The sequence below is a fragment of the Brachyhypopomus gauderio genome, chromosome 3 (assembly GCF_052324685.1).
Source record: "Brachyhypopomus gauderio isolate BG-103 chromosome 3, BGAUD_0.2, whole genome shotgun sequence".
NCBI classification, from domain to species: domain Eukaryota; kingdom Metazoa; phylum Chordata; class Actinopteri; order Gymnotiformes; family Hypopomidae; genus Brachyhypopomus; species Brachyhypopomus gauderio.
The window spans coordinates 4,497,298-4,522,201 of record NC_135213.1 but is presented as its reverse complement, the minus strand read 5'-3'; the positions used below and the strand labels follow the sequence as shown (position 1 = coordinate 4,522,201).

Sequence of the window (24,904 nt, the reverse complement as noted above, 5' to 3'; positions counted from 1 at the left end):
AGCTGTCCTCACCCACATAACCAAACCCACCCTACATTCGCCCCTATACACCCCCACCATGCACACACCCACCCCCCCACACACACACATACACTCAAATTCACCCTCACACCTCCAAACCTGGCCATATGTCCCCTCCCTCCAACACGCACTCATTCATCCACCCATTCAGAAACAAGAAGAAAACAAGGACAGAGACACACACTTATCCAGACTAGCACACCCTCTGCGGCAGGGGCAAATGGCTGGACCAGCAAGGACCGGTAGTGGTCCTAGGAAGCCGCCAGCCCAGTCCCGCGCCAGCATTTTTATTCCACAGCTAAGTTCTTCAGTGAGAGTTGTGTTCCTGGTGCGGACCCCACGTCCAGCCTGTGTGCACTGTGTGCAGGCAGCAGCAAACATGTTGGGGGAGATGTGAACAAATGCAAAGCCAGCTCAGATGAGCTTTACTTCAGCTATGCTGGGGCATTCCTATATGGTTTCCATGAAACCAGTAGCACTTTATGTGCCATTATGTGTAGAAATATTCTGGTCAGGTTTAATTATCTGTCATGTGTAGATTGTGAAATGGTATTATTGTGCTTGTGACTGTTCTCTCACAGGTGTCTGTCTGAAGGCACTGGTGATGTGGACTTTCTTAATGGTGGATTATTCTGTGATGTGGCGGGTTTTGTGCAATCAGGAAGCGGACACAGTCTCTGACAAAACTCAATCACTCTCATACTCCATACAAAAAACTGACACTTTACAAAAGAGAGCCCAATTAACACACATTAAAAACTATGAAATGTTTTAATACAAAATGAAATGTATATGATACACATATCCAAACCCAATGTAATGGTACAATAAATAATATAATAACAAACATATAAATGCATTAAAGACAAGCCTACCATCTCAAAAGTTCAGTAAATACATATTGCTGATATAGGGTAGACCTTACTAGTCATGAAGTGAAGAGTGTTAGTACTCAGGACAGATCTAGACCAAAACCATACAAGTTCTCTGCTATCTTTGATGGTATAAAACTAGCCTAATCTTACTTGCATTTCATGTGTACTGCATGCCTACGCTTGAACGTTCTGAGTTGTCAGCTGTCCGTTTCTGTGTTTTTCTGGTCTGAATTCCCTTTCACCTACCATGTGTTTTGTTAGTATTCTTGATACACGTGCGCATTATCTTAGGCCTTCGTCCGACCTCCAGGTAGAGCAGTATCCTATGTTCAGCCTGTCACTCTGACTTGGACATGACTGGGTTGTTCCTCCTTCAGTTACAGATTCACAACTGAATGTCCTTGTAGTACCTATTTGTATACAGCTTGGCTCCAGGTTTCTATTGGGAGTCTTTTAGGTTGGGTGTCCATAGATTGGGTGTATATATGAGGATCCAAACCACTCTTCCCAGCTATTAATGAGTCTTTGGAACCCAATAGTCACCCAGTGCTTTAAACTCCAGTGTCCCCTTGTGACACCACTGAAGAGACAGGAGAAGTCTCTTTGGCCGAGAGATTTTATTGTATTTATTCAAAGAAAAGCAATGCATTTTCTAGAGTAAAGCCACTCCTTCTCATAATGTGTATTTTAATCCAACATTACAAGTATGTTCTAACTGTGAAGTCAGTGATTTGTCAATGTTCATGTGAAACATGAAGGGTAGTGAAGGGTCTGGGTTCTTCCTTCATTCACTCGCTTCTGGCAATAGGGGGCAGCACTGGACTTAGGTAAGATTACACCGACTTTTTCAGATTCAGACTCTGGGAATTCAGAGTCCATGGACTTCTCAAATACTCATCCGTCTTTATGTCCATTCACTCTTGACCATCCAGAGTGTTAAAGCAGGTGTCAGACTAGCAATGACCCGTCACCTCTTCCACCACATCTCACAGTGATTTGAGGAAACCTTATCAACTCCTTATGCCCTGCACTAGTTATTGTTTGAATACAAAAGTATACAAAAAGCCCTGATACATTCATTGGTTTGTGGCTTGTTTGATGTATATTGTTTGTTGGTGATTGTTCATGACTGCTGGCCATGCATTAAATTGTTTATCAAAGTTTACCTTGACCTAATATCAGTGAAGCATTGTATTAATGTAAGGTATAAGAAGGCACAGCCTTATTCATTATTAATCATTATTTACCCTCTCTCTGATATGTACATAGACTCTCATTATTCTCCACTTCATTGGACTTTTCGTGTCCTGCTTTGCCATATATAGTGTACATCTCCATGTATCTCTGTTCCCAGGACAGTATGTTGATGTTAATCCCCAATGACTGGTTCTCTTCATGTCTGTATATGTCATTGTACAGTCTCTGTTAATACTTGCTTTTGCTTTATTTGTGTTAATTGTTACATTGGTGGTGGTCTGCCTCTTCCTCGGCCATAACCAGGTGGAAGTCCACGGCCAGCCCCTGGCAAAGGTCCTGGGTACCTGGTGCCTGGTTGGTGGGTTACAGGCACCCGAGGATTTGCAGCAGCCAATGATACTTCCTTCTGAAGGTTCACTCTTTTTCCATTGGCTGCTGTCCCTGTCTTCCCGGTTACTTTGGGTGATTTACCAGCAGGGACTTCCTCTGAGGTTTTAAAAAGAGAGAAGGCATGAGTCATCATTGACAGTATACTCAGTGTCATATAGCAGTATTGTGTTCTCTTGCTCCATTCAAAATCTGCTCTGGACATGGAACCAATGTTGATTTAGAGGATTTCTGCAATAAACACTTGCTAGGTTAGCTTTTGCTTGCTAATTTGCTGGGCCTTTAAAGCTTTGAGGAGGAAAAGGAAAAACATCCACTCTTCCATCTCTGAATTAGTTTGTAGTTTTCAAAAAGAGAAGTTAACAAACATGGGTTGGTTACTGACCTGGCTTCTCCTCAGCTGGTGGGGGTATCAGGGATTTGTTGGGTAGAAGGTCTTCCAGGTCCTTCATGACCTGGTTGGTGCTGTCTTTATTGTTCCTCCGATTCTTTTCTTCTTCTCTTTGCTGATGGGACATATTGGAACACATTGGGACACATGGGGACACGTTGAGACACATGGGGACACGTTCTACCACTGTGCTCCTGAGTAGCTCAAAACCAGCACACACCATTTGCATCTTCTTCTTTAGGTCCATGTTGGCTTTCTGGTAGCCCTCAGAGACTGTGTGTAAGTAGTAGATAGCCAGCCTGAATAAAGACAGACCAAAGCATGCAGGCCGCAACACAGACAACACAGACTGTGTCTGTATGGTCATGTAACAAGTACAGAAACTATGTATGTATGATCATGTGATAACAAAGCAACACACAGACTATGTCTATCCATGAAGGTGGACGAGTTGGTGTGTTGTATTTTATTTGTATTTACCAGTGTCGTCATTTGTCTTATATTTGAGATATAAGCTTGCACTAGGTTTAGGGTTTTCAATATCATATACATACTTGTCATATACTATGGTCTACAGACTGTGTTTATGGGAAAACACCACATCACAAACAAATACAAATGTACCAGGCACTCACACCATGAGAAGAACTATGGAGATGATGAGTCCTGGGTTGGAAGCATAGGTGAAGATGCTAGCCATGAAAGCCGGAAGGCTCTGGATCGTCTCAATAACCACATCATACATCTTCTCTCTTCCACTGTTTAGGGGAGTGGCCACAAGAAAACCAAAACACAAATCCACTTTCTCTAAATATAAGACAATAATAAAAATAGTCTTATTATTTGTAGTCTATTATTTTGTAGTCTTTGCTACTTGCAAGAAAGCTTTACTGTTCTGTAAAGCATTTAGAAATTTTTTAGTTAATCAGTTAGGTAGTTTGTTGGTTTATTCTAATCTATTTTTGCCCTAAACATCCTCGTCTCCTTGATACATGAGAATGCTTCAATTGCTAAATCTCAGAATAAAAGAAACATTAGTACAGTTGGTGGAATACAGACTACAATACAAACAAAACATGCACATGTTATATGGAACTGTTGACCAGAAATAGTCAGGTAATTCAGTATGATAGTTATTTAAATGTAAAAGTCGAGTCAAGACTCAACAAACAGTAAAACAAACATAGCAGCTAACTGCATGTGATCACTCAGACAGACAAGGAAAAAACCAGCCAAGGACATTTCTCACAATTAAACTTGTATTGTCTTCATAAACATAATTTTAGATCAGGGGTGTCAAACTCATTTCGCATCGTGGGCCACATACAGCCTAGGGAGATGTCAAGTGGGCCGGACCATTAAAATTATACCATACTCTGCTATAAATAACCAAAATATCATGTCTTTCCTTTGTTTTGGTGTAAAGAAGCACAAGAACATTAGGAAAATATTGAAATTTAATGAACTATCCTTTTACAAAACATTTCATGAAACACCTCATATTTCCTTAGACAAATGTGCAATTTACTTTTATCATTCACAAATATGCATTGCAACTGATCCCACTGATTGTACAAAGGCACAAAACTTTAATTGGTACTGAAAAATATAGTAATGCACTTTAAGATTAAATGAGACTTTTAAAGAAAGGAATTTTTAAACCACTTACACATACGCATATAAAATCTAAATGTAATCCCTGCGTACACCTTACAAACTAAGGAGAGTGATTTTAAATGTGTAATGAAGAAAGTGTTCGCCTGTCCTGTAAATCTGTAAGCTTCATACATGAAACATACACATACAATACATACTGAAAATTTATGGAGTTGTATGAACAGTAGAATTCCATCACACAACTTTTGTTTTGAAGCTGCTGACTAACATTAAAGTGCACATTTTTTAAATCACCACAGTAAGGATTCATCTTCACAGAGCTGTATTCTTTCAATGCAAACAGTATCTAAGGCAGCATTTTAAAGGTGTTAGTCTAGTCTGGACTTGTATTTGTTCCTGAAACTTGGCATCTTTTGGCCTGTACAAGTGCATCAACACCAGGTGTCATGTCCTGACTCGAATATTATATTCCTTCAATACCGAAACTTGTTGCAAACACACCAAGCACGAAGGTTTTCCGTGCATCTCTGTAAATAAATAGGACGTGGTCCATTTTTCTTTGAAAATTCTACACTCCTTATCTACTTTTCTCCGTTTGGATAACGACATTTTGGCTAATGAGGGTGTAGCGGAGAGGTAGAGACCAAGGTATTAACAACGTCGTAACAAGCAGCAGATGGCGCATTGATACCGTCTGCTGTTTTCAATCTGTCTCAGTGATGCGGCTTGTATGGAGTGATTTTTGTTTCAATAGTTCCACAAAAGCAAAAGTAAATCCAAGAGCAGAAAGTATATGTTATGAATGCAAAACAGAAAAAAATATATCAAATGTATATTTTTAATATAATTGGTTATTTGAAACTTATTTTCATTTGCATTTTGACAGTTTTTGGTTCCATAGTTTTAGTTTTTTTGGATTTTCCCAGTAAGGTCTTTTGCTTCTGGAATCTCTCTTTGTTTCTGCTTCGTTTTTTGCTTCTGACTTTTGGAACACATTTCACGTGTGGGAGGGTCTTAGATGAAGGCGTTCCTCTGCAATCTCCATTGGTCACTGATTCCGGACTGACACAGAGCTCTGAGACCGCCTCTGGGACCAAGCCACGCCCACCCCACCAGCTTCCCAGCGTTTTCAAACATGGCGGAACGCGGTGGTTCTGTTTCACAGTAGCATGTAAACTGAGTTTTACCATTAAAGTTTATACGAAGTTTATAATTAATTGCTAAATGGTCTGTAGATATTGCAAATGTACACTGTATAATAGGCTTGTCTTCTACTCTGATGGAAAGAGTGCGCCCCTTAGCGGATAATCCATGAATTGCAGCGAATTAAAAATAATAATTCCATGTCTTTTATGCATTTTTTCCACTTTCAAATTATCCTGCGGGCCTGATCGAACCTCCTTGGGGGCCGGTTCCGGCCCGCGGGCCGTATGTTTGACACCCCTGTTTTAGATGTTTGTACAGTACAGATGTGTGTGTGTGTGTGTGTGTGTGTGTGTGTGTGTGCGCGTGTGTGTGACCTGAAGGGACCGCAGTCAAACGAAGGGGACATGGTCATCATGGTGTAGATGACAGGCATGAGACTGAGGAACAGCACCACCAGCAGGATGCCCATGTAGAAGTTGTTGGAGCGCGAGGCCTTGAAGACTCTCTCATGGGGAACATTACTGCTCATCACAGCCCAGCACTGGAAGTACATGGAGGACACCAGGCGCAGGATATTAACACCCACCAGCCCTGGGGCATAAAACGCACCCATCCTGAAACACACACACACACACACATCCACATCACTTTGTGGTCTCATATTTTTTAATGGAACACTGTTGTTTTATATCACGTCTCACACACTCACCAGATCATTCCCTGGTTGAAAATAAGCCCGAGTACATTTCCACTGATGTCAAACTCTGCATAAGAGGGCTGTAAAACACAAAAGAAAATTATGAGATCCAGTTGACAGTGCTGAAGATGTCTGATTGATGCATGTTTGAGGCGTGTTTGAGGCGTGATTGACACGTGGTTGCTGTGTGTTTGATGCATGGTTTCATTCTCCATCTGTATCCTCTTCCCTCCCTCTCTCCCTCCCTTACCCCCTCTCTGTAATTAAATGCCGTGAGTGGTGTAGTATGTCTGCACTTCTCTGGTTGTTAAGTATCAGCTGTCAGGGTGTCGTATTAGATACAAATTAAGTGTATACACACATGTGCACACACACAAAGTTCAAAATATTGGTACTGTCATTACTGGTAATGAAAGGCAGCCAGGGTAAACCAGCACATAAAAGAAATTTGTTGCAGCTTCGTGTGGCTATCAGCAGCCTTTATCAGCAGTTATGAGCCAGAGTCTCTTCACGTTTGTTGCTGAGTCCAAATAATGAGAGAGCTTATTTCTCAGCTTCCCTGAGTTCAACAGTTCCTTAATTATCGTTAATAAACAGAGATCTGTGGTCCTTCACCTCAAGCATTCTCTGTTCCTGTCCTGCCCAGAAATGACCATGCAGTCACTGCCTCTGAACACTGAGCTACCAAAAGACAAGTTAGGGATCCCAATTCGTTTTTCCGTGCCATTTAATTTTTTCCATTTTCAGTTGTTTTATCATTTTAAATAATTCATCCTAAATCAAAAAGAAAAAGTTTATTTTCTACTCAGTTGGAAATTTTCAACTTAGTGATAATCGAGGGTTTCTTTTAAAGATGGAATATGTATTAAAAATCATTCCCCACTCGTCCTCCCCCAGTGGTACATTTTTCCTTCAAGCTCGTTTCCTCGACAAAAGGCCTGGGAGTTTGAGGGTCCTGCATAGTATATTAGCTGTTCCAAGAGATCTTAGCTGTTAGCTAAGACAGCTTAGCTATCTTAGCTGTTCCACTCAGAGATTTCTGATGCTGTTCCTGGGATCTGCTGGATTCACTAATGCAGTTTGGGTGTCACGGACCCTAGTGCTCCAATTACCACTGTTGCCTTCACCATCTACACCTTTTCTAGCTCTTCTTTGAGCCTTTAGTATTTCTCAAGTTTTAATAAACCTCGCCTCTCCATGCAATTGCGTCCCCATCGTTACAGCTAGTCACTTGGTTATGGTGTCATGTACGTTCTCACGGTGTAATGCCGAGGGCGTCAGGGACGGATAAGGTGGACACGAACGCTGAGAGGTGCGAGATTTATTAAACGGCGTTCCATAATCAGGGTCGTACAAACAGGCGTCAGTAAATCTGAGAGGGAGTCTGAACAAGAAACTTATCCAACATGAAGAGACATACTAGAACAAACAAGCACAAACTGTAACAAGACACTGAAGAGAAACACAAACTATGTTATCCAACAGGCTGTTTGTACAAACAACAATGACCAGCAATGACATGACAAAACTGTAAGGGTTGGCTGCAGGGCCATACTGCCACCGACCACCAGAGGGAGCCTCACTTGGAGGACAGGCTTTATAGAGCCTGGGAAATCAGACTCGCATTGCTGAGTCTTTTGTTTGGTGCTCTGACAATCAGACTGGCTGGTAATTCTCAGTATTAGCCCTGGGGGATTTTCCCTCGAGCTCCTTCCTCTCTCTACTTGAGTTCTTCCTTTCTTCCTCAAGTTGTTTTTCCCGTGTTTGATCTCCCTCGAGTCGTCCCTGGTGTTGTCCTATGCAATAATCTAAAGGGAGAATCTTTGCTCTTTTGTTCTCCGGTTATGGATCTTTTGGTTGGGAAATTATTCTGTTCTTAAGTTGATTCTTCCTCAGCGTTTGAGAGATCCAGTTTTCCCCTGCCATCCTTTGTTTCTTTTTTCTGCAACAATAGGAAGCTGAGGTTTTGTTTTTCTGTTTTTCACATTTGTCACACTCTGTGGCCTAGTGATAGTGTTGGCTTGTGAAGGTAATGACTTGGGTCCAAGGCCCAGTCTCAAATGATTAAGTGTTTATTTATTTCTCGCCTCTCGATTGGCTATTAGGTTTAGAAATTGGGTCCTACTACTAACACAAGCACCCATGGTGGCTTACACATTTGGCCTCTGCTGTACCACCCAAGATGGCCAGGGCCCATGTTACAAAAACACTTAATATAGACCAGATATAATATAGACCAGATTAACACTGATCAAAACATGTGGATGGACAAGAACACGCATATGGCTAACAAAACAAAATGAGGACATTTTGACATGAGTGACAGCTGGTGGAGGAGGTAACCGTGATTGACAGCTAGTGTCCTGCATCCTACAGTTATGTGCTGGATTGTCTCAGGGGTATCTCTGCATCTGGGATCCTGCCTGGAGCGATGGATCCCAGCCTCTACTGATCTTGTATAGAGAGCTTGTTCCTGTGCTGCCATGGTTAGTACCTCTATTTTACCTTTCAGTACAGACTTCTCCAGCTCTTGGTAGGATTTTTTTGGTGCACACCGTGTAGGGGTTTGTCCTTCTACGATGATCCCTGCTCCTCTTTCTCCCCATTCTCACTGGGTTTCTGCTGTCTGAGATGTTCACTAAGCACCTCGTCAACTGGGGCCGTCTTCCTGTCATACACTTGGATCAGTCATCCTGGATAAGTGGCTCTTATGCTCACTAACCCTTGGTCCACATCCTTCCATTTAGTGTACAGTCTCAGAGTGCTGGATTTAGGATGAAACCCTCCATACATGGTGAGGGGTTTCCCTGTCTTGATGTTTGTGGCTTCTGTCTTCTTTGGCCAGTTTAGTGTACCAGCTGGGTATCGATGACTGGTAGAGTGTAGGTGTTGATATTTCACATCTTGTTCTTCCTATGCAGCTGACTTCTCAGGACTTGCCTCACTCTTTCCTGCTTTCCTTGATCTTCACTATTCGTGGTGGATTCCAAGGTTCTTGTAGTTGTTATCAACATCTTTTATGTTAGCTTCTGGTGGTAAGAACCCCTCCCTAGCTACCTGCTCCGTGTAACCATACGACCACATATATCCAGTCCAAATTACATTGCAATGTCGTTAGTGACTCAATGTCTTGTTCACTTCTGGCACATATCATCAATTTAGAGGAAATAGACACAATTTTTTAGCCACAATCAGTTAGTGGGGAGTTCATTACATGTTGACATGTCAATAGTAGTGGTATGGTTGTGTGCTTTTGTGTGTGATATACACACACACACAATGTGCATGGCTACAATCTGTGTTTGCTGACATCTATAATGTACCTATACGCATGTAAATGTGCAAATGTAAATGTGCCATATTTTGTCAATTGTGATATGTCACCGCAATCGAAATTTGTCCTCCGCTTTTTACCCATCTGTGCAGTTAGAACACACAAACACACTAGTGATTACTAGGGGGCTGTGGATCACACATGCCCAGAGCGGTGGGCAGCCCTAGCCCGGCGCCCGGGGAGCAGTTGGGGTTAGGTGCCTTGCTCAAGGGCACCTCAGTCATGGCCTCTGGCCTGGGAATCGAACCCACAACCCTCCAGTCACAAGACCAGTTCCCTACCACCAGACCATGACTGCACGTACACACGCAAATGAACAGCAGTGTTTCCGATCTTTCTATTCATGATGTTCCAACAAAGTCTAGTGTAGTCTAGTGTAGTGTAGGGCAGTGGGCAATTAGTGTGAAAAATAATGAGAACTCACAAAGCCAGCCTCCAGGTCCCAGCACCAGCAGTAGTTGAGAAAACGCACGATTAAAGCTCTCACAAAGTCTCCGATCAAGATGGTAAGATATGTCACCTCAATATCTGACACAGTTAGCTTCACAAACTCCTAAAGGGAATAACAGAAAAAAACTTGCATTGACACAATGTGAATACAGAACTATAGGACATCAGCTGCCCGTTTGCAGTGGCAGTATTTCATGTTGTTTTGTTGTTGCATTGCATTGCGGGCCCATTAGAATACCTAACACCTGAGGGTCATTTGTCTGTCCATACATGTCGTGTCTTTGAACCAGTTGATTGCTGGTTATTGCACCTTATGCCCCCCCCACTCTTTTTCCCTGAGACTGGCGCAATCGCTACATAAAGGTCCACGGCTCGTGTGTGAGTATCTTTTGTGCAGGTGTTTCTCCCTGGAGGTGGTAAGCAGCACTACTGGAACTTGAGGGATCTCCAAAGTAGGCAGGAGCCCCCTGATGTTTTGGGGTGACCAGAGCCCTGGTCTTAAAGACCCCCTCCCCCCGAGAGCTAAGGGCTCCTCATATGTGTTGGGACCTAGAGGGCTCCGAACTGAAGAGCTCCTGCTGAAGACAGAGATTCCCCCTCGTGCTCGGGGAGACCAGGTCGTGGGTTGTGGTTGGGTGGGGAGGTTTGCCCAAGAGACTAGGGTGACCCCATGCTACAGTCACAACTACTATACGCTGTTGTCACAGTACAGCCCATGAACTCTCCCTTCGGGTGTGTGTATATGTACACTGTGAAAAATTTCAAGTCTCACCAACTAAAAAAATCTTAGTGACCCGTTGCACCTAATTTTTTTAGTTGGTCAAAGCAAACAAAGATTTTTTACAGTGTAGTCTGCACCTGTTCATGTTCATATATGTATTTATATTGGGTGTGGTTACGTGTATGTGTGTTCATTTGTCGAACCCATCTTGTTATCATAATGTATCGCACTTGGGTCTTGTTAAGTGTAGGTATTTAATGTGTGTCTATTTTGTGTACTATGCTCGTCTTTACTGGAGTCTGTTCCCTGTTCTGTGAGTGTATGTTCTTTGTCTTTAAAGCACTATTGTGCTAATAAAACATCTTGTAAAAGGTACACCTCGGATTCGGCATTCTTACGAAAAAAACCCTCCTTACACCTACGTCATTTCTTTATATGCCCTCAGCTGGCTAGCACCAAGTACTTCATGGTGAAGGGAATGTTACTAAATGAATGAACCCATTGCTTTCATTTCTGCTGGTCACCCTTTGCGACAAGCAAAACTGTGCTGATGTTAATGTGGTTTCTGCATGCACTGAAACGATAGCAGATGCAAGCCAATACCCACAATGCCCACTTGGGTCTCCCAGCAGGGTCCCCTGATTACATCGGCAGGGGCAATGTCAGGTGGGGGGATGTTCTCCGTCACGTTGTAGTACAGTGTGTAGTTTTCATAGTACTGCTGCAGAGCATAGAATGTTTCGTTCTTTATCAACTTCTCATTCTCCAACTGTAAAGAAGAAACACAAAAACTGCAATTGGAATTTTAAATATTCTAAAACAACATTACAGTGTCATGATATAGAAATACTAAAAAGATGAGTATTAAAAAAAAAAGAAAAATGTATTAAACACATAAATGTGACGCTTGGTGTGACGAGAAGAACGAGGCACAGAATCCTTACAGAATCCGCACGTACGAACGTTACATTTATTAACGTATTGACACTTAGAGCGCAATCAGCACACGTATAAACACATAAACACATTCACGTGTATGACTACACACTTAACAAAGACCAGCACGGGACACTGCGCGAACGCACATTAAATAGACAAACCACATAAGCCCCAAGTGTTGACAAGACGAGCCACAGGTGAGACTTATAAACACTTGGACACAACCACACCCACGGGGATCCACAGACGCAGACGACTTGACGTAGACAGCGTAAACACATGCCCAAAAGGGAGGAGTCAGGGGCTGCAATGTGACAATAAATCCTTGAGAAGCCTATATGAAATTAAAGTATGTCTAAACATACTGTTCACAAATCCATGTATTTCATTTATATGGTGAAGGAATGCAAGAATAATATGGATTTTTAAAACCAACCTTTTTCTGCAAAAGCTTGTAAAGTCTGTGCTGGACGGAGCTAAAGCAGATAATGACTACAACAAAAGACACTTTCTGGCAGAGCTAGAAACCTTTCCTGGTTTAGCTCTGTCAGAAACCTGAACATATTTGCATTCTGAGACCAATACCTTCTCATTGACATCATCAATAAGGGCAAACAGGAAGGTGTAGAGGTTGCCCAGGAACAGGGCGAAGATGCGGCCCAGCTGCCATTTCAAAGCAATGCGGGGGTGGTAGTCCTCCAGCTCTGCAATGGTCTCAAAAAGAGGTGGACACACCAAGCCCAACAGTGACATAATAAACTCCACCTGAAGGACACAGGAGCATCTTTATTAGAGGGGAAATACAGACATCCATTAAAAAAAAATCTAATTCAAACAAATTTCATTGACAAAACAAAACGTCACTGATCAAAACCTCTGAAATGTAATTACCAAAAATGCAGAGTACGTTTGTAAATATCAATAAAGGCAATCATAGAAATTCTGCAGTTTTTAGAATGTTATACATTAATTGAAACGAACATAGCTAACCTCTTCCTAAGGTTCAAACGCTACAATCAAGACAATGACAACCATAAGATAAAAGGTACCTCATTCTTCTGATACCAGGATAACTGATTGGGGTCCATTTTTGCATAATCTTGGGATCTTTTCACAACAAAGTAGATAAGATATCCACTTCCCCCCAGACAGCACGTGATCATCACATTAGCAAGAACACGCAGAAACCTTCTTAGATGAATGTTCTCATCCTTCGAGTTCTCCTGTTCATCTACAATGGATTCCTGTAGGCAAAAGTTCATTAGGTCAAGAGAGGCACTCTCCAGAGCTCTGCAAAAAGTAGAGGTTAAATCGACTCTGTTACCAGATTAGATTTCTAGTAATGTTACTGCTTTTGAAGGGCTTCATAATTAATTATTATTAACAAAAAATATATTTTCAACACCATTTTCTCTCATGTTTTCCCATGAGAATTCATCAGCTAATTCACACCAATCAGCTAGGTAGCTTTACCCTACACTGCTAACTGACCTCATTAGCAAGCACAACCATACAGAGGTCCACAATTGGCTATTGTCACAGTTAATGACAGCGGACGGTAAACTGGACAGAGTAATGTCAGTCACAGAGAGTTGTGGCGTTGTCTGGGTTTGAACAGTGTTAAGGCAAACACTGTTTTTGCCATTTGGGCCTTTTTGGTTCTTTGGGGACCACTGGAAACTCACTACTAGTACTAATATCACTAAGTGTTTCCCTATTAATTCAGGGCTGCCCAAACCATGTGTAATTGGGTGACAAAACGGCAGAGGTAGGGGTATCTGCATGAGGCAATGTCTAATTATCAAACCTTTAATGAAACGAACGTTAGCGCAGGTTCCTTATTTCACATGAGACGCTGCCACAGTTCACTGTTTCGGTTTAAATAGTTGCTTAAGTAATGGTATAGAGTTACGAAGCCTTGTGAGACTGACCTTGAAGCTAGTGGTGATGGAAGCATACTTGTTGTCAGCTGTCTCAGGGTTTCCAATGAGGTAATCCCAACTGGTGAACAGTTTCCAGCAAAAGATGTAGTCACTTTCCTCTGAGCCATCACCTCCCTCGTTGGCATTCTTTGCCATCCTGTTCACACACAGTTACACCTGTGACATTCGCCTTCACTAACTCAGCATAACCAAATTAGTCACAGAGAAGTCAGTACTGCATTAGAATGAGAGACTCACGTCCTGATCACAACCATCAGGCTGTAACCAAATATTCCAATGCCAACTAGAAAATATGACAGTGGCAGGCGGAACTTCAGCAGTCCAATCGTGTTCAGGTTGTTATAGAAACCATAAAAAAGAACAGAATACTTGCAGTAACCCTGAAATAAAATAATATTAGATGTTTTACTTCCACTTTAATTTTTCTGAAGAACTGAGTGTAACAACTGTGATGTCAAAGGCGTTGAATGATAAGTAGGAAGACACAAGTGCAGAGAGGAACAATATTTTTTAAGTGCAAATCCATAGGAAGAGTCATAAAAACAGGCATGCAATCTGACACAGAACAGAAACCAACACGAAAAGACATGATAAATAAACCAGACAACGAACCAAGAACAGTACAACAAGTAAATGAAATAAAGTAGAAAAGTACTGGAACTCCAGAATACACAGGCAGAGAAACCAGGGTACTTACAAACAATGACCAACAAGAAGGAATAACGAAACTTGTATTTAAATGCTGTGTTTAAATACAAGTCTAAACAAGCAACTAAACAAGACACAGCTGGAAACAGTGATGAAGAGCAGAGTGACAAATGACTGGTGTGATAACCGAAATGAAAACAAAAGCATATGGAATACCAAAACAAGGATATAACAGACAGACAGAGGAGGAGCTATACGGAACATGAAAACAAGAATGACAGGTGGGGGTGGAGCTAAATGTGACAAAAATATTAAATCAATAAAAATTACTCACGCCAAATTCAAAGAGGACAGAGAAGTCCATAGCTGTGTCCTGCTCATCTCTGGGGACCGTTTTCCTAGGAATGGAGCCATACGGTAAGCCCATCAGGACCTCCAGGAAAAGAGAGACAGGTGCAACTTTATAAAAGACTTGAGTCACTAAATCCACTCATTACTGTTCCAAATGATCGAGCACTCAGAGATGATTCCCTGACTGACATTTTTTTATGTTTAATAGTTAGCAATTACATAAAATTACATAAACCTGTGGTTTGTTTTAAGTCCACGGTACTGACAATACCATGTGGACAGATCAGATACCACACACTCTAGCCAACTTAGTGACCATCAATTTAGAAACCTTTGCTCTGATGAAAGTTGAGCATTAAAAAATCAAGGTTATCTGACTAGATTTTAGATTCTAGATTGGACTAAATCTAAGGAGTAGTCAATAGCCAAATTTAATTACACACCCCAATCAGTCCAATAAATAAATGACTAAATAAATGAAAGAACAGTGTCACGTAGGGCAACGCCCCCTCTCATAGCTGTCACTCTGGGTTCCCTCATGTCCGTGTTCCCTGCCTGTTTGTCCCGCCCTGCTCGTTTATTTTGATGATTCCTCGTTTGTTACCACGCCCCTGTGTCATTGTCATCACCTGTCCCTAGTTTGTTTCTATGTATATAAGTCCCGTCATTCCCCAGTCGTGTCATCCGTGATTTTGTCTACTTAGTGTCTTGTGCTTTGTTCTATCCTGTCCTTTGTGAGTATTGTTTCCGCTGCAAGTATTCCTGCCTGTTCCGTGTTTCCCCGTCGTGTTGGTTTATCTGCCCGAGTATGTCTGTTCGTATTTCATGTCTGGACTGCCTGCCTGTTATGACCCATGCCTGTGTTTTCGACTCTGCTTATGGTATTCCCCGTAATAAATCTCGCTCATCTCAGCGATTGTGTCCGTCTCCTCGCTCCGTGGCGCGTGCCACGTTACAAACAGCAAGGTATCAAACTACATTTACCTCAGGAATGACTACAAGTCCAAACATGAAGCCAAAGAGAACCATGTTGAGTCCATACATCCACCTGAGGAAGATGAAGTAGGACGCCACAGAAGAGCCAAAGTGACCTGACGGGTGAAGGAGAGTGGAGGTGAGGGTCAGCAAGGTGTGTGTCACATCGCCATCAACATTACTGCAGGCAGAAGTTCACTTTCAACCTACTTTCTACTTCTTTGATTTTCCTTTCCCATGGAATGCACGCAGTCTTGAAGTTTTCAAAGTCCCGATTGAACTTAATCAGTTTCTGAGATCAAATAATCAAAAAAGATGAACAAACAACAAAACATGAAAGTGGAGTAAGACAAAACACGAACATCATGTGAGTGGTTACCATAGACCCTAAGGACTGTGGGTAACGTCATGGTAACAAAACGCTGTACCTTAGTCATCATGACTTTGAAGGCGTAGAGCTTCCTCCCTTTCCCTTTGCCCAGTGCCCCTTCAAACTTCTCCACAAAATCCTGGGCCTCCCTGGCCACCAGTCACAAAGACAGAAAGAAATCCTACTTTATCAACATAACATATCCTGCCCATGCACTCAACCTACCTTGAAAAAGTTCTTCAGAGTCAAGGTCATAACTTCCTTCTCAGTTATTGATTATTTTAAGGAGGTTTTGCCAAGGAGGTTAAGCAGCATTTGCCAGTCATAACAGGATTTTAACATATTCATGTTAAATAAACCACATGCCCAAAGGCTTACAAACTCTGTCCTAAGCCACAATGGAGGTATGGTGGGAGGTAATACTACCTGCCAATCCTCCAGTAAGGTCACAAGCAAATCAACAGACACCCATCCACTGGCTTCCAGTCAATAGGTGTAGGGATGTGTCAGTCCACTTTGTCATCCAATCATGATCAGGAACCCAGCCAATTATCAGAACCCTGTATTCCTCTAATCACTGAGATGATCTTTTATGGTAACACTTTACATTAAGTGTTGACTAACTAACGTGAAGTAATGCATTAGTTAACATGAACAACACATGAAGTAACACATTAACAATAATTAACTAATGTTAAGTAAACACGTAACAGTTGCGTCTCCTGTTTTGGCTCTTTGTTGCTCGCCACTTTTTTGGTGCGACCTTAAAGGAATATATTTAATTGTACTGATTTACCTACATAAGTAATGGGTAACTTGAAAATATCCAGAGTCTATCAGCATAGATTAGTCCCTCCTTAGTCATTAAAACACTAAAGCTCTAAAAGAGCGAAAACAGGAGCCGCAACTGTTACGTGTTTACTTAACGTTAGTTAATTATTGTTAAGGTGTTACTTCATGTGTTGTTCATGTTAACTAATGCATTACTTCACGTTAGTAAGTAAACACTTAATGTAAAGTGTTACCCATTTGATCCTACTAGCTGATCATAAGGAATCCCTTGAAGGTACACAGGAGGTCAAGAGCAGACTTTGCCAGGATGCTATCCTCTCAATCGGGGAATACATTTCAGTTCGTACAACCCAGGTCTTTAGGGCAGCAAATAGAAGGCCCTGAAGCTCAGTCTCCCGTTGCAGCTATCAGCATGTTCCTGGACAGTGTTTGTTTCTACTACGACTTCAGGGCTCTTGTCCAAGCTTTCAGTGCCTACTCTGGCCCAAGACTGTGAGGGATAGTCTGAGGTAAGAGTTCACTTCAGGGCCACAGCGTAAGGGAATCAAGAGTGCAGTCAGCCAAGCCACGTTTCAGTTTCTACTACAATCTAGCAGATGTGGACAGTCACGAAGCCTTTTGCATTAGTTGAAGAATGTAAAATCTTCGGACTGACCGAGCAACCGTATTTATGTATGTATATAATTATATAAAAAATAGAACAACGCATTCAGTCAGTCAATGCCTGTTTGGTGTGACATTTTTTAAGAGGCTAATGTCTTTAACAAATTAAAGCGCATGACAACAACAATTCAGAATTCAAGATGGCAGGTACTAAATTTGCAATGCAACATGTATTTTAGTTGACATGCAATGATATTTTAAAAATCATGACATCAAATAAGCCAAGCTGTTTTAGATTAGCTATGAACCTGACACAGGTAAGTGACTTTGTAACATTTGACTACTCCTCGACTGTCAATCATGGTCCTGTCTGACTGACTGGGTTTTCGTTCCATGTGCGTTTTTTACTTTCAGTTTCCACTCCCCTGTTCAGCACCTCCTTTCGTGTCATTAGTTTCACCGGTATATAATCGAATTCCTTGCTAGGTATTGTATTTAAACTCCTTGTTTTGTTCCTTTATTTGGTGGTCATTGTTGTCCCATGATTTTATGATTCTGTAGGTCCTATTTTTGACATTCTTGCCTCAGTCACTCCTGTGTGTTATCCTTAGTCTGTCTTTGTAATTGTTTGCCTAATGTTTTGTTATCACCACTCTAATTGGTTTGTTCTGTCATATTATGGTTTTGTTTCATGCTTTATAGTTCCCTGTTTAGCTCGTGTTCTCTCTGTTTTCCTCACATATTTTATATTTATTTTATTTTGTTTATGATGCATGGTTGAAGTGCTGTCTCTCATTTTATTTTGTTAGTCTACCCCTAGTATTTATTTAGTTCACTGTTCAGTTAATGATGTCTAGGGCTGTGTTTGAAATAGCCTACTACATACTGGATACTGCACTCAGTATATACTGGATACTGCATACTGGTCCTAGTAGTAGTATGCAGTATGCGACAAAAGCAAAGCATACTACGGGGTCACGTGAACGTAGCGTTGCATGATGGGTTGCATTACACCACGAAGATAGCTCTGTTCGCATACTGGAATATTATGCGGAAGTAGTATGTCATCCGGGGATGTTTCGCATACTGGAAAAATTATTTTTATTTGCATACTGCATACTGAATACTGATTTGGGGCCTAAGCAGTACACCAGTAGTATGTAGTAGGCTATTTTGAACACAGCCAAAGTCAAGTGTGTCGGTTGACTGTCCCACACTTCCTTTTCTGAGAGGACTCTTCTGCATAGTGTAAATAAATGGTGTAAATCTCTCTATGCGATTGTGTCTATCTCCTCCACTCCTTGAGTCCTGTTAGTTCATCACGTAAGGTAAGTGACTTAGGTAAGTGCTGAGTAAGTGTAAGTGGCTTAGTGGTGTCCAAGTTGTGAATTTGCTAGAATTTGAATGTGTACTCTATATCTATAAGGTGTTTCTAGAAAAATTGCTGTAATAAAGAGGCAAAAGTGTATGTAGGACACAGGCATTTTATACCAGTCCCCCCTAGAATAATATGCTAATAATAATGTTTTAAAAGGTCACAAGATTGACATTATGATAATCATTGCATAATGATGATGCAGGATATAGCAGGACCTAAATGTGTCAATGACGGTAACGTCTCGAAGACTACGTTGGTTCATGAATGTGTCAGCCTGTCATCACTCACGGCAGCAAACATGAGAGGCCTCTCAGGAGCTGCGGTCCAACGTATCAAACCAAAATCAGGGCCAAGTCCACACTAGCTAGGGACACGCTGGAGATGGCACCCAGCAAGAAGCCAATCAGCAGAAGAAGAGAGGCCATTTTACTTCAAGCAGTGGAGTCTTCTCTTCATCCGCCACGGCTTGTTCCGAAGTGTGGCAATCAGTTTCTTCTTTTCCTCCACCTCCTCTTTCAGCCGAGCCATTTCACCTTCTGACAGGGACTCAGCATCCGAATCACTGTCCGAGTCTGAGCTGCCAGAGGGGGCAAGAAAACCTCAGTCACCACATGAACTTTCAGCTACTCAATATCTTTACCTTCTCACTTAACCATGCCTGTGTGCCCTAGGTGACGGCACTTAACCCGTACCCTAGTTCTACAGAAGCCCGTACCCTAGTTTTACAGAAGTCCGTACCCTAATTCTACAGAAGCCCGTACCCTAGTTCTACAGAAGCCCGTACCCTAGTTCTACAGAAGCCCTTACCCTAGTTCTACAGAAGCCCGAACCCTAGTACCACAGAAGTCTGTACCCTAGTACTACAGAAGCCCGTACCCTAGTTCTTCAGAAGCCCGTACCCTAGTTCAACAGAAGCCCGTACCCTAGTTCTACAAAAGCCCATACCCTAGTTCTACAAAAGCCCGTACCCTAGTTCTACAGAAGCCCGTACCCTAGTTCTTCAGAAGCCCGTACCCTAGAACTACAGAAGCCCGTAACCTAGTTCAACAGAAGCCCGTACCCTAGTACTACAGAAGCCCGTACCCTAGTACTACAGAAGCCCGTACCCTAGTTCTTCAGAAGCCCGTACCCTAGTACTACAGAAGCCCGTATCCTAGTACTACAGAAGCCCGTACCCTAGTTCTACAGAAGCCCGTACCCTAGTACTACAGAAGCCCGTACCCTAGTACTACAGAAGCCCGTACCCTAGTTCTACAGAAGCCCGTACCCTAGTTCTACAGAAGCCCGTACCCTAGTTCTACAGAAGCTCGTACCCTAGTTCTACAGAAGCCCGTACCCTAGTTCTACAGAAGCCCGTACCCTAGTTCTACAGAAGCTCGTACCCTAGTACTACAGAAGCTCGTACCCTAGTACTACAGAAGCCCGTACCCTAGTTCTACAGAAGCCCGTACCCTAGTTCTACAGAAGCCCGTACCCTAGTTCTACAGAAGCGCGTACCCTAGTTCTACAGAAGCCTGTACCCTAGTTCTACAGAAGCTCGTACCCTAGTACTACAGAAGCTCGTACCCTAGTACTACAGAAGCCTGTACCCTAGTTCTACAGAAGCCTGTACCCTAGTTCTACAGAAGCCCGTACCCTAGTTCTACAGAAGCCCGTACCCTAGTTCTTCAGAAGCCCGTACCCTAGTACTACAGAAGCCCGTACCCTAGTTCTACAGAAGCCCGTACCCTAGTTCTACAGAAGCCTGTACCCTAGTTCTACAGAAGCTCGTACCCTAGTTCTACAGAAGCCCGTACCCTAGTTCTACAGAAGCCTGTACCCTAGTTCTACAGAAGCTCGTACCCTAGTTCTACAGAAGCTCGTACCCTAGTTCTACAGAAGCCTGTACCCTAGTTCTACAGAAGCCCGTACCCTAGTTCTACAGAAGCCCGTACCCTAGTTCTACAGAAGCCCGTACCCTAGTTCTTCAGAAGCCCGTACCCTAGTACTACAGAAGCCCGTACCCTAGTTCTACAGAAGCCCGTACCCTAGTTCTACAGAAGCCCGTACCCTAGTTCTACAGAAGCCCGTACCTGTGGTGGTGGTGTTTTTTCTTTTTGTCAGTACCCTTCTCTTTGTCTGCTTTGCCTGCTCCTTTGCCGGTGGCTTTTTTGTCCTTGCTGTTCTCTTCCTCTTTCTCTTTTTTACTCACTCCTTTCCCTCTCTTCTTCCCCCGTTCCTCCTCACTGTCAGCCTCCACGTCGTCGCCTTTGGCCGCCGCCTTCTTCCTGCCGGTCGCCTTCTTCACCCGCCCGCGAGGACGTCTCTCATCCTCGCTCTCCTCGTCGCTCCCCTCTTTCCGCTTTTTGGGTCTCCGCTTGCGTGGAGCCTTCTCTTCTTCCTCCTCCTCCTCCTCCTCGCTGTCTGCTGCTTTGGCTTTCTTCCTGCGAGCGGTAGGTTTCGCCCTTGATCTACCTCTCGGTCTCTTGTTAGATTCCTCTGCAGAGTTCCAGAGGAAACATGTTAATGCATGTGAATACTGAACAATTTAGTACTGAATACTGCACTGTACATACTGATTACTGCACCTTACACCCTCATACTGAATACTGAACTTTACACACCACATACAGCATACTGAATGCTGCACATTACACACTACATACTGCATACTCAATACTGTACCTTACACACTGTATACTACACAGAGCATCTGAAATTAATACACTCAAATGAATGAGTATATTTATATAAGAAGATTCAAATGATGGGTCCTGTTTTTCAGCCTTTCGTATACAGTATCTTGGGAAATTACTTGTACACGTTGACATCTTTATGTATTGCACTAGAGAGTATTGAGTCTATAAAGGTACCTAACAGATATAAACACATGGACAATCAGAACCACAACTTCTAAATCCTGCGGTTTATTCCTTAAGTCAGTATATCACATGATTAATTGGGAAATAATGACATTTAGTACAATATCATCTAACAGAAGGTAACTGAGACAATTGACCTGATCCATGAATATTAAACCACACACACACACACACACACACACACACACACACACACACACACACACACACACACACACACACACACACACAGGGTGTGTCTCACAAATGAAGAGAGAACATTTATTATCCTGAAAGCAGCATTGAAATCCTGAAAATACAGTCTTACCATTTTCACTATCAGATGCAGCATCCAGCTCCACTAAAAGACACAACACACAAACATTATATATATATTATGTACATACATACATACATATATATATATATATATATATATATATACACACACACACACACACACACACACACACACACATACAAAATACAAAGTTATGCATATCATTGTTTATTAGGTGTTATATTAAATACATGCATATATACATGTTCCCTGTCTATAAACTGATCCCAGAGTAAATTGCAAAAACTTAAATTATTTATTCTATATATTTATTTTACAGAAAGAAAGAATAACAAATATAATAAAACTCCAAGGGTCAGTTTTCTTTGAAAACAAACTTCACTTTGAGAATTGACAAAAAAAGTCAGTATGAACATAAAAAAACTGATCATGAATTCACTCACCATCATCCACGTCTATAGTGACGTCGTTTTTCCTGCGTGGCATTGTGGCAGTATGTGAGTGGGCTCTGGTCAGCCGATGGCCATGGACTGCAGGAGTGTGCTAGTCAAGGCACCTGGGACACACCTGAGTAGCAGACAACTCTCCTCGCGTGACAGGTGCGGCTCTCTACAGTCTGAGCATCAAATGTCTCCTGAGCTCCGACAAATGATATTGCCCTCGGACATTGGCATTGAAAGCATGGGGGTGGCAGGCGTCTCAAGAAGAGGACAGGCGAACGACTGGGTAAAATGACCTGGTACAGACCGGCCTGGTACAGACTGGCCTGACACAGACCAGTCTGACGCAGACCGACCTGGTACAGGCATCCAAAAGCCAGTGCATCAAAGAACCGCTGGTCTACATTCAGATGTAACATATCAGCACGTGGTCCTGAAACCTTTGTCTCTAAGTTGACAGAAGTTAAAAAAGAGGATGACTGGAATAATTTAAGAAAACTGTTATTACAGAACTAGAATTATTAAAGTATTGCTGAGAGTTTCAGTGTTCAGAAATAGGAAATATATACTTGGTTAATATTTACATGGCTTATAAAAACAGCATGAAAATGAAAAGAGCTTAAAATATTTTTGGCCCATTGCTATATTTAAGATCTGATAAAAAAAATGTCATTATCTTTTTAACATTATAGTTGCAATTATGTTAAACTTCCCATAAAGTTTATGAAAATGTAGATATGACAAACATATCTTTTGGCGTGTTGTCTGACACATCGTACCTAGCTGGGTAAAAGGGGTATCCCAAATGATGTAACCAAAATACAGAGACTGTTCATTCATAATCAGAACTCAGTAATGAGTATTCGGTGTCTGATAGACCAGAATTCAGTACTCAGACCAGAAGTCTTTCAGTCCTTTCAGTCATAATAAACATACATTGAATAACATTTAGGTTTACTCTTAAATACCAAACATGTAGTACTATGTGCAATTAAGGCATGGTAATTAGCAATCTACTACTTCCTTTGACTTACTTTTAACCTGAAACTGTATTGTCAAATTTTTTAACATTTCTTTAATTAGTTGAACACATGTATACTTATGTGGACATAACCTGGTCCTCTGAATAATTCAGCAGGAATTGGACACCCACCTACAATGTGGCACCATTAAATCCGCCCTCTGCTTAGAATCATGGACAGGTTCCTCTGAAAGCTCATCGTCCTGTGATATTGCGTTCCTTCACTCAGGACTCGTGTGTCTGTTCTTTGCCCTGACACGAGGACTCAAATAAGCAGTCACATCAGTGACAAGGTCATGCTATTCCATATTAAGAATATATAAAAGGTTAAAAATGAACGTCATGTCTATGCAGAACCTACATAAATTAATTCATGTCATTGTCTTCACCAGACTGGACTTCTGTCCTTCTTTGAACTGGACTTCCCAGGACCACCATTAAACATTTACAGCTTGTTCAAATTGCAGCTGCTTGAATGCATACAGAAAAAAAAAACTCTCCACATTACTTCAGAGCTCATATCCTTACACCAATAGGCCTCTCAGACCACTACGAACCAGTCAACTAGTCAAAACCTAACAAGGTGATGAAACAATCTTCCTGGTGATGTCAGACATGCCCAGATATGACCATTTTAAAAGTCAGATTGTAAACATTTTCTCATTACTTCGTCTAGACCTTCAATGCACCTTCTCTTTATTATTTACATTGAGGGGGCGGGACACCCCCTCCGTGGCGCCGGCCCTGGTCACAGTCCCGGTTCATATAGCCAACATGGATATCCATAACAACAAACAGGGAAGAAACAGAAAGACTGAACTAGAAACAAAGGCTGGGAATATACAGAATCCAGATAAATACAAAGATTTACAACTCCGTAATGACAGTGATACATATTCCAACAAACCATTCAATAACCAGCCCCAAACACGGGAAAGAACAGGGTTTAAATACACAAATACACTGGACAAACAAGGGAAACAACTAGAAACAGGCAGGAGCAATGACCAGTGGGCGGAGACACAGATTGGAAAGAGTGACTGACAGGAACGAAAAACACCAGCACATGGGGAAACAAACAAGGAAGTGCAGGGGAGAGGCTGGGCGGAGCTAAAGGGAACTAAACTGGAGTGACAGGAGGGGGCGGAGCTATGAGTGACAATTTTCCATTTTTTTTTTACCATTATGTTATTCATTTTTCACTATTCATTTTATTCATTCATATTTGAACTCTGCCATTTCCAGCTGTAGTGTAAAGTCTCTGGTCAAGGTCGCCTTAGTCAGGAACTGATCCTCGACTCCATGCAGTGGTAACATCCTCGTTTGTATTCTATTGATTGGCCAGTGAGACCAGTTACACACTGGTCTTGTGCATCACTCCATTTCTGGCACTCACCCCGACGTTCTCCACGGCAACACCAATCAGTTCCAGCTCATCATCGTTCCGGAACACTTCAGGAAGCCATT

The 24,904-nt window shown here is 42.1% G+C and overlaps 1 protein-coding gene across 1 annotated transcript; it reads right to left on the bottom strand.

The window, feature by feature from the left end:
• Positions 1-905: 905 nt before the first annotated feature.
• Positions 906-22,462, bottom strand: tmc2b (transmembrane channel-like 2b). Its single transcript, XM_076998455.1, has 19 exons — positions 22,420-22,462; positions 20,908-21,313; positions 19,266-19,412; positions 16,121-16,211; positions 15,903-15,984; positions 15,702-15,808; positions 14,701-14,799; positions 13,956-14,098; positions 13,707-13,854; positions 12,825-13,019; positions 12,361-12,540; positions 11,444-11,605; positions 10,090-10,218; positions 6,344-6,411; positions 6,009-6,248; positions 3,507-3,629; positions 3,092-3,170; positions 2,866-2,986; positions 906-2,579 (listed from the first exon to the last, which is right to left on the bottom strand). Exons 1-19 carry the CDS (start codon positions 22,460-22,462, stop codon positions 2,356-2,358), a joined length of 2,787 nt encoding a protein of 928 aa, XP_076854570.1. The 3' UTR covers positions 906-2,355.
• Positions 22,463-24,904: the final 2,442 nt, after the last annotated feature.

Excerpts from the sequence above, each read along its gene's own strand:
- tmc2b (XM_076998455.1), bottom strand. The coding sequence starts at position 22,462 with ATGCCACGCAGGAAAAACGACGTCACTATAGACGTGGATGATG. Across the intron at positions 15,985-16,120 it reads TCAAAGTCATGATGACTAAG|AAACTGATTAAGTTCAATCG; the intron begins GTACAGCGTTTT and ends ATTTGATCTCAG. Across the intron at positions 6,412-10,089 it reads GGGACCTGGAGGCTGGCTTT|CCCTCTTATGCAGAGTTTGA; the intron begins GTGAGTTCTCAT and ends TGTGTTTTACAG.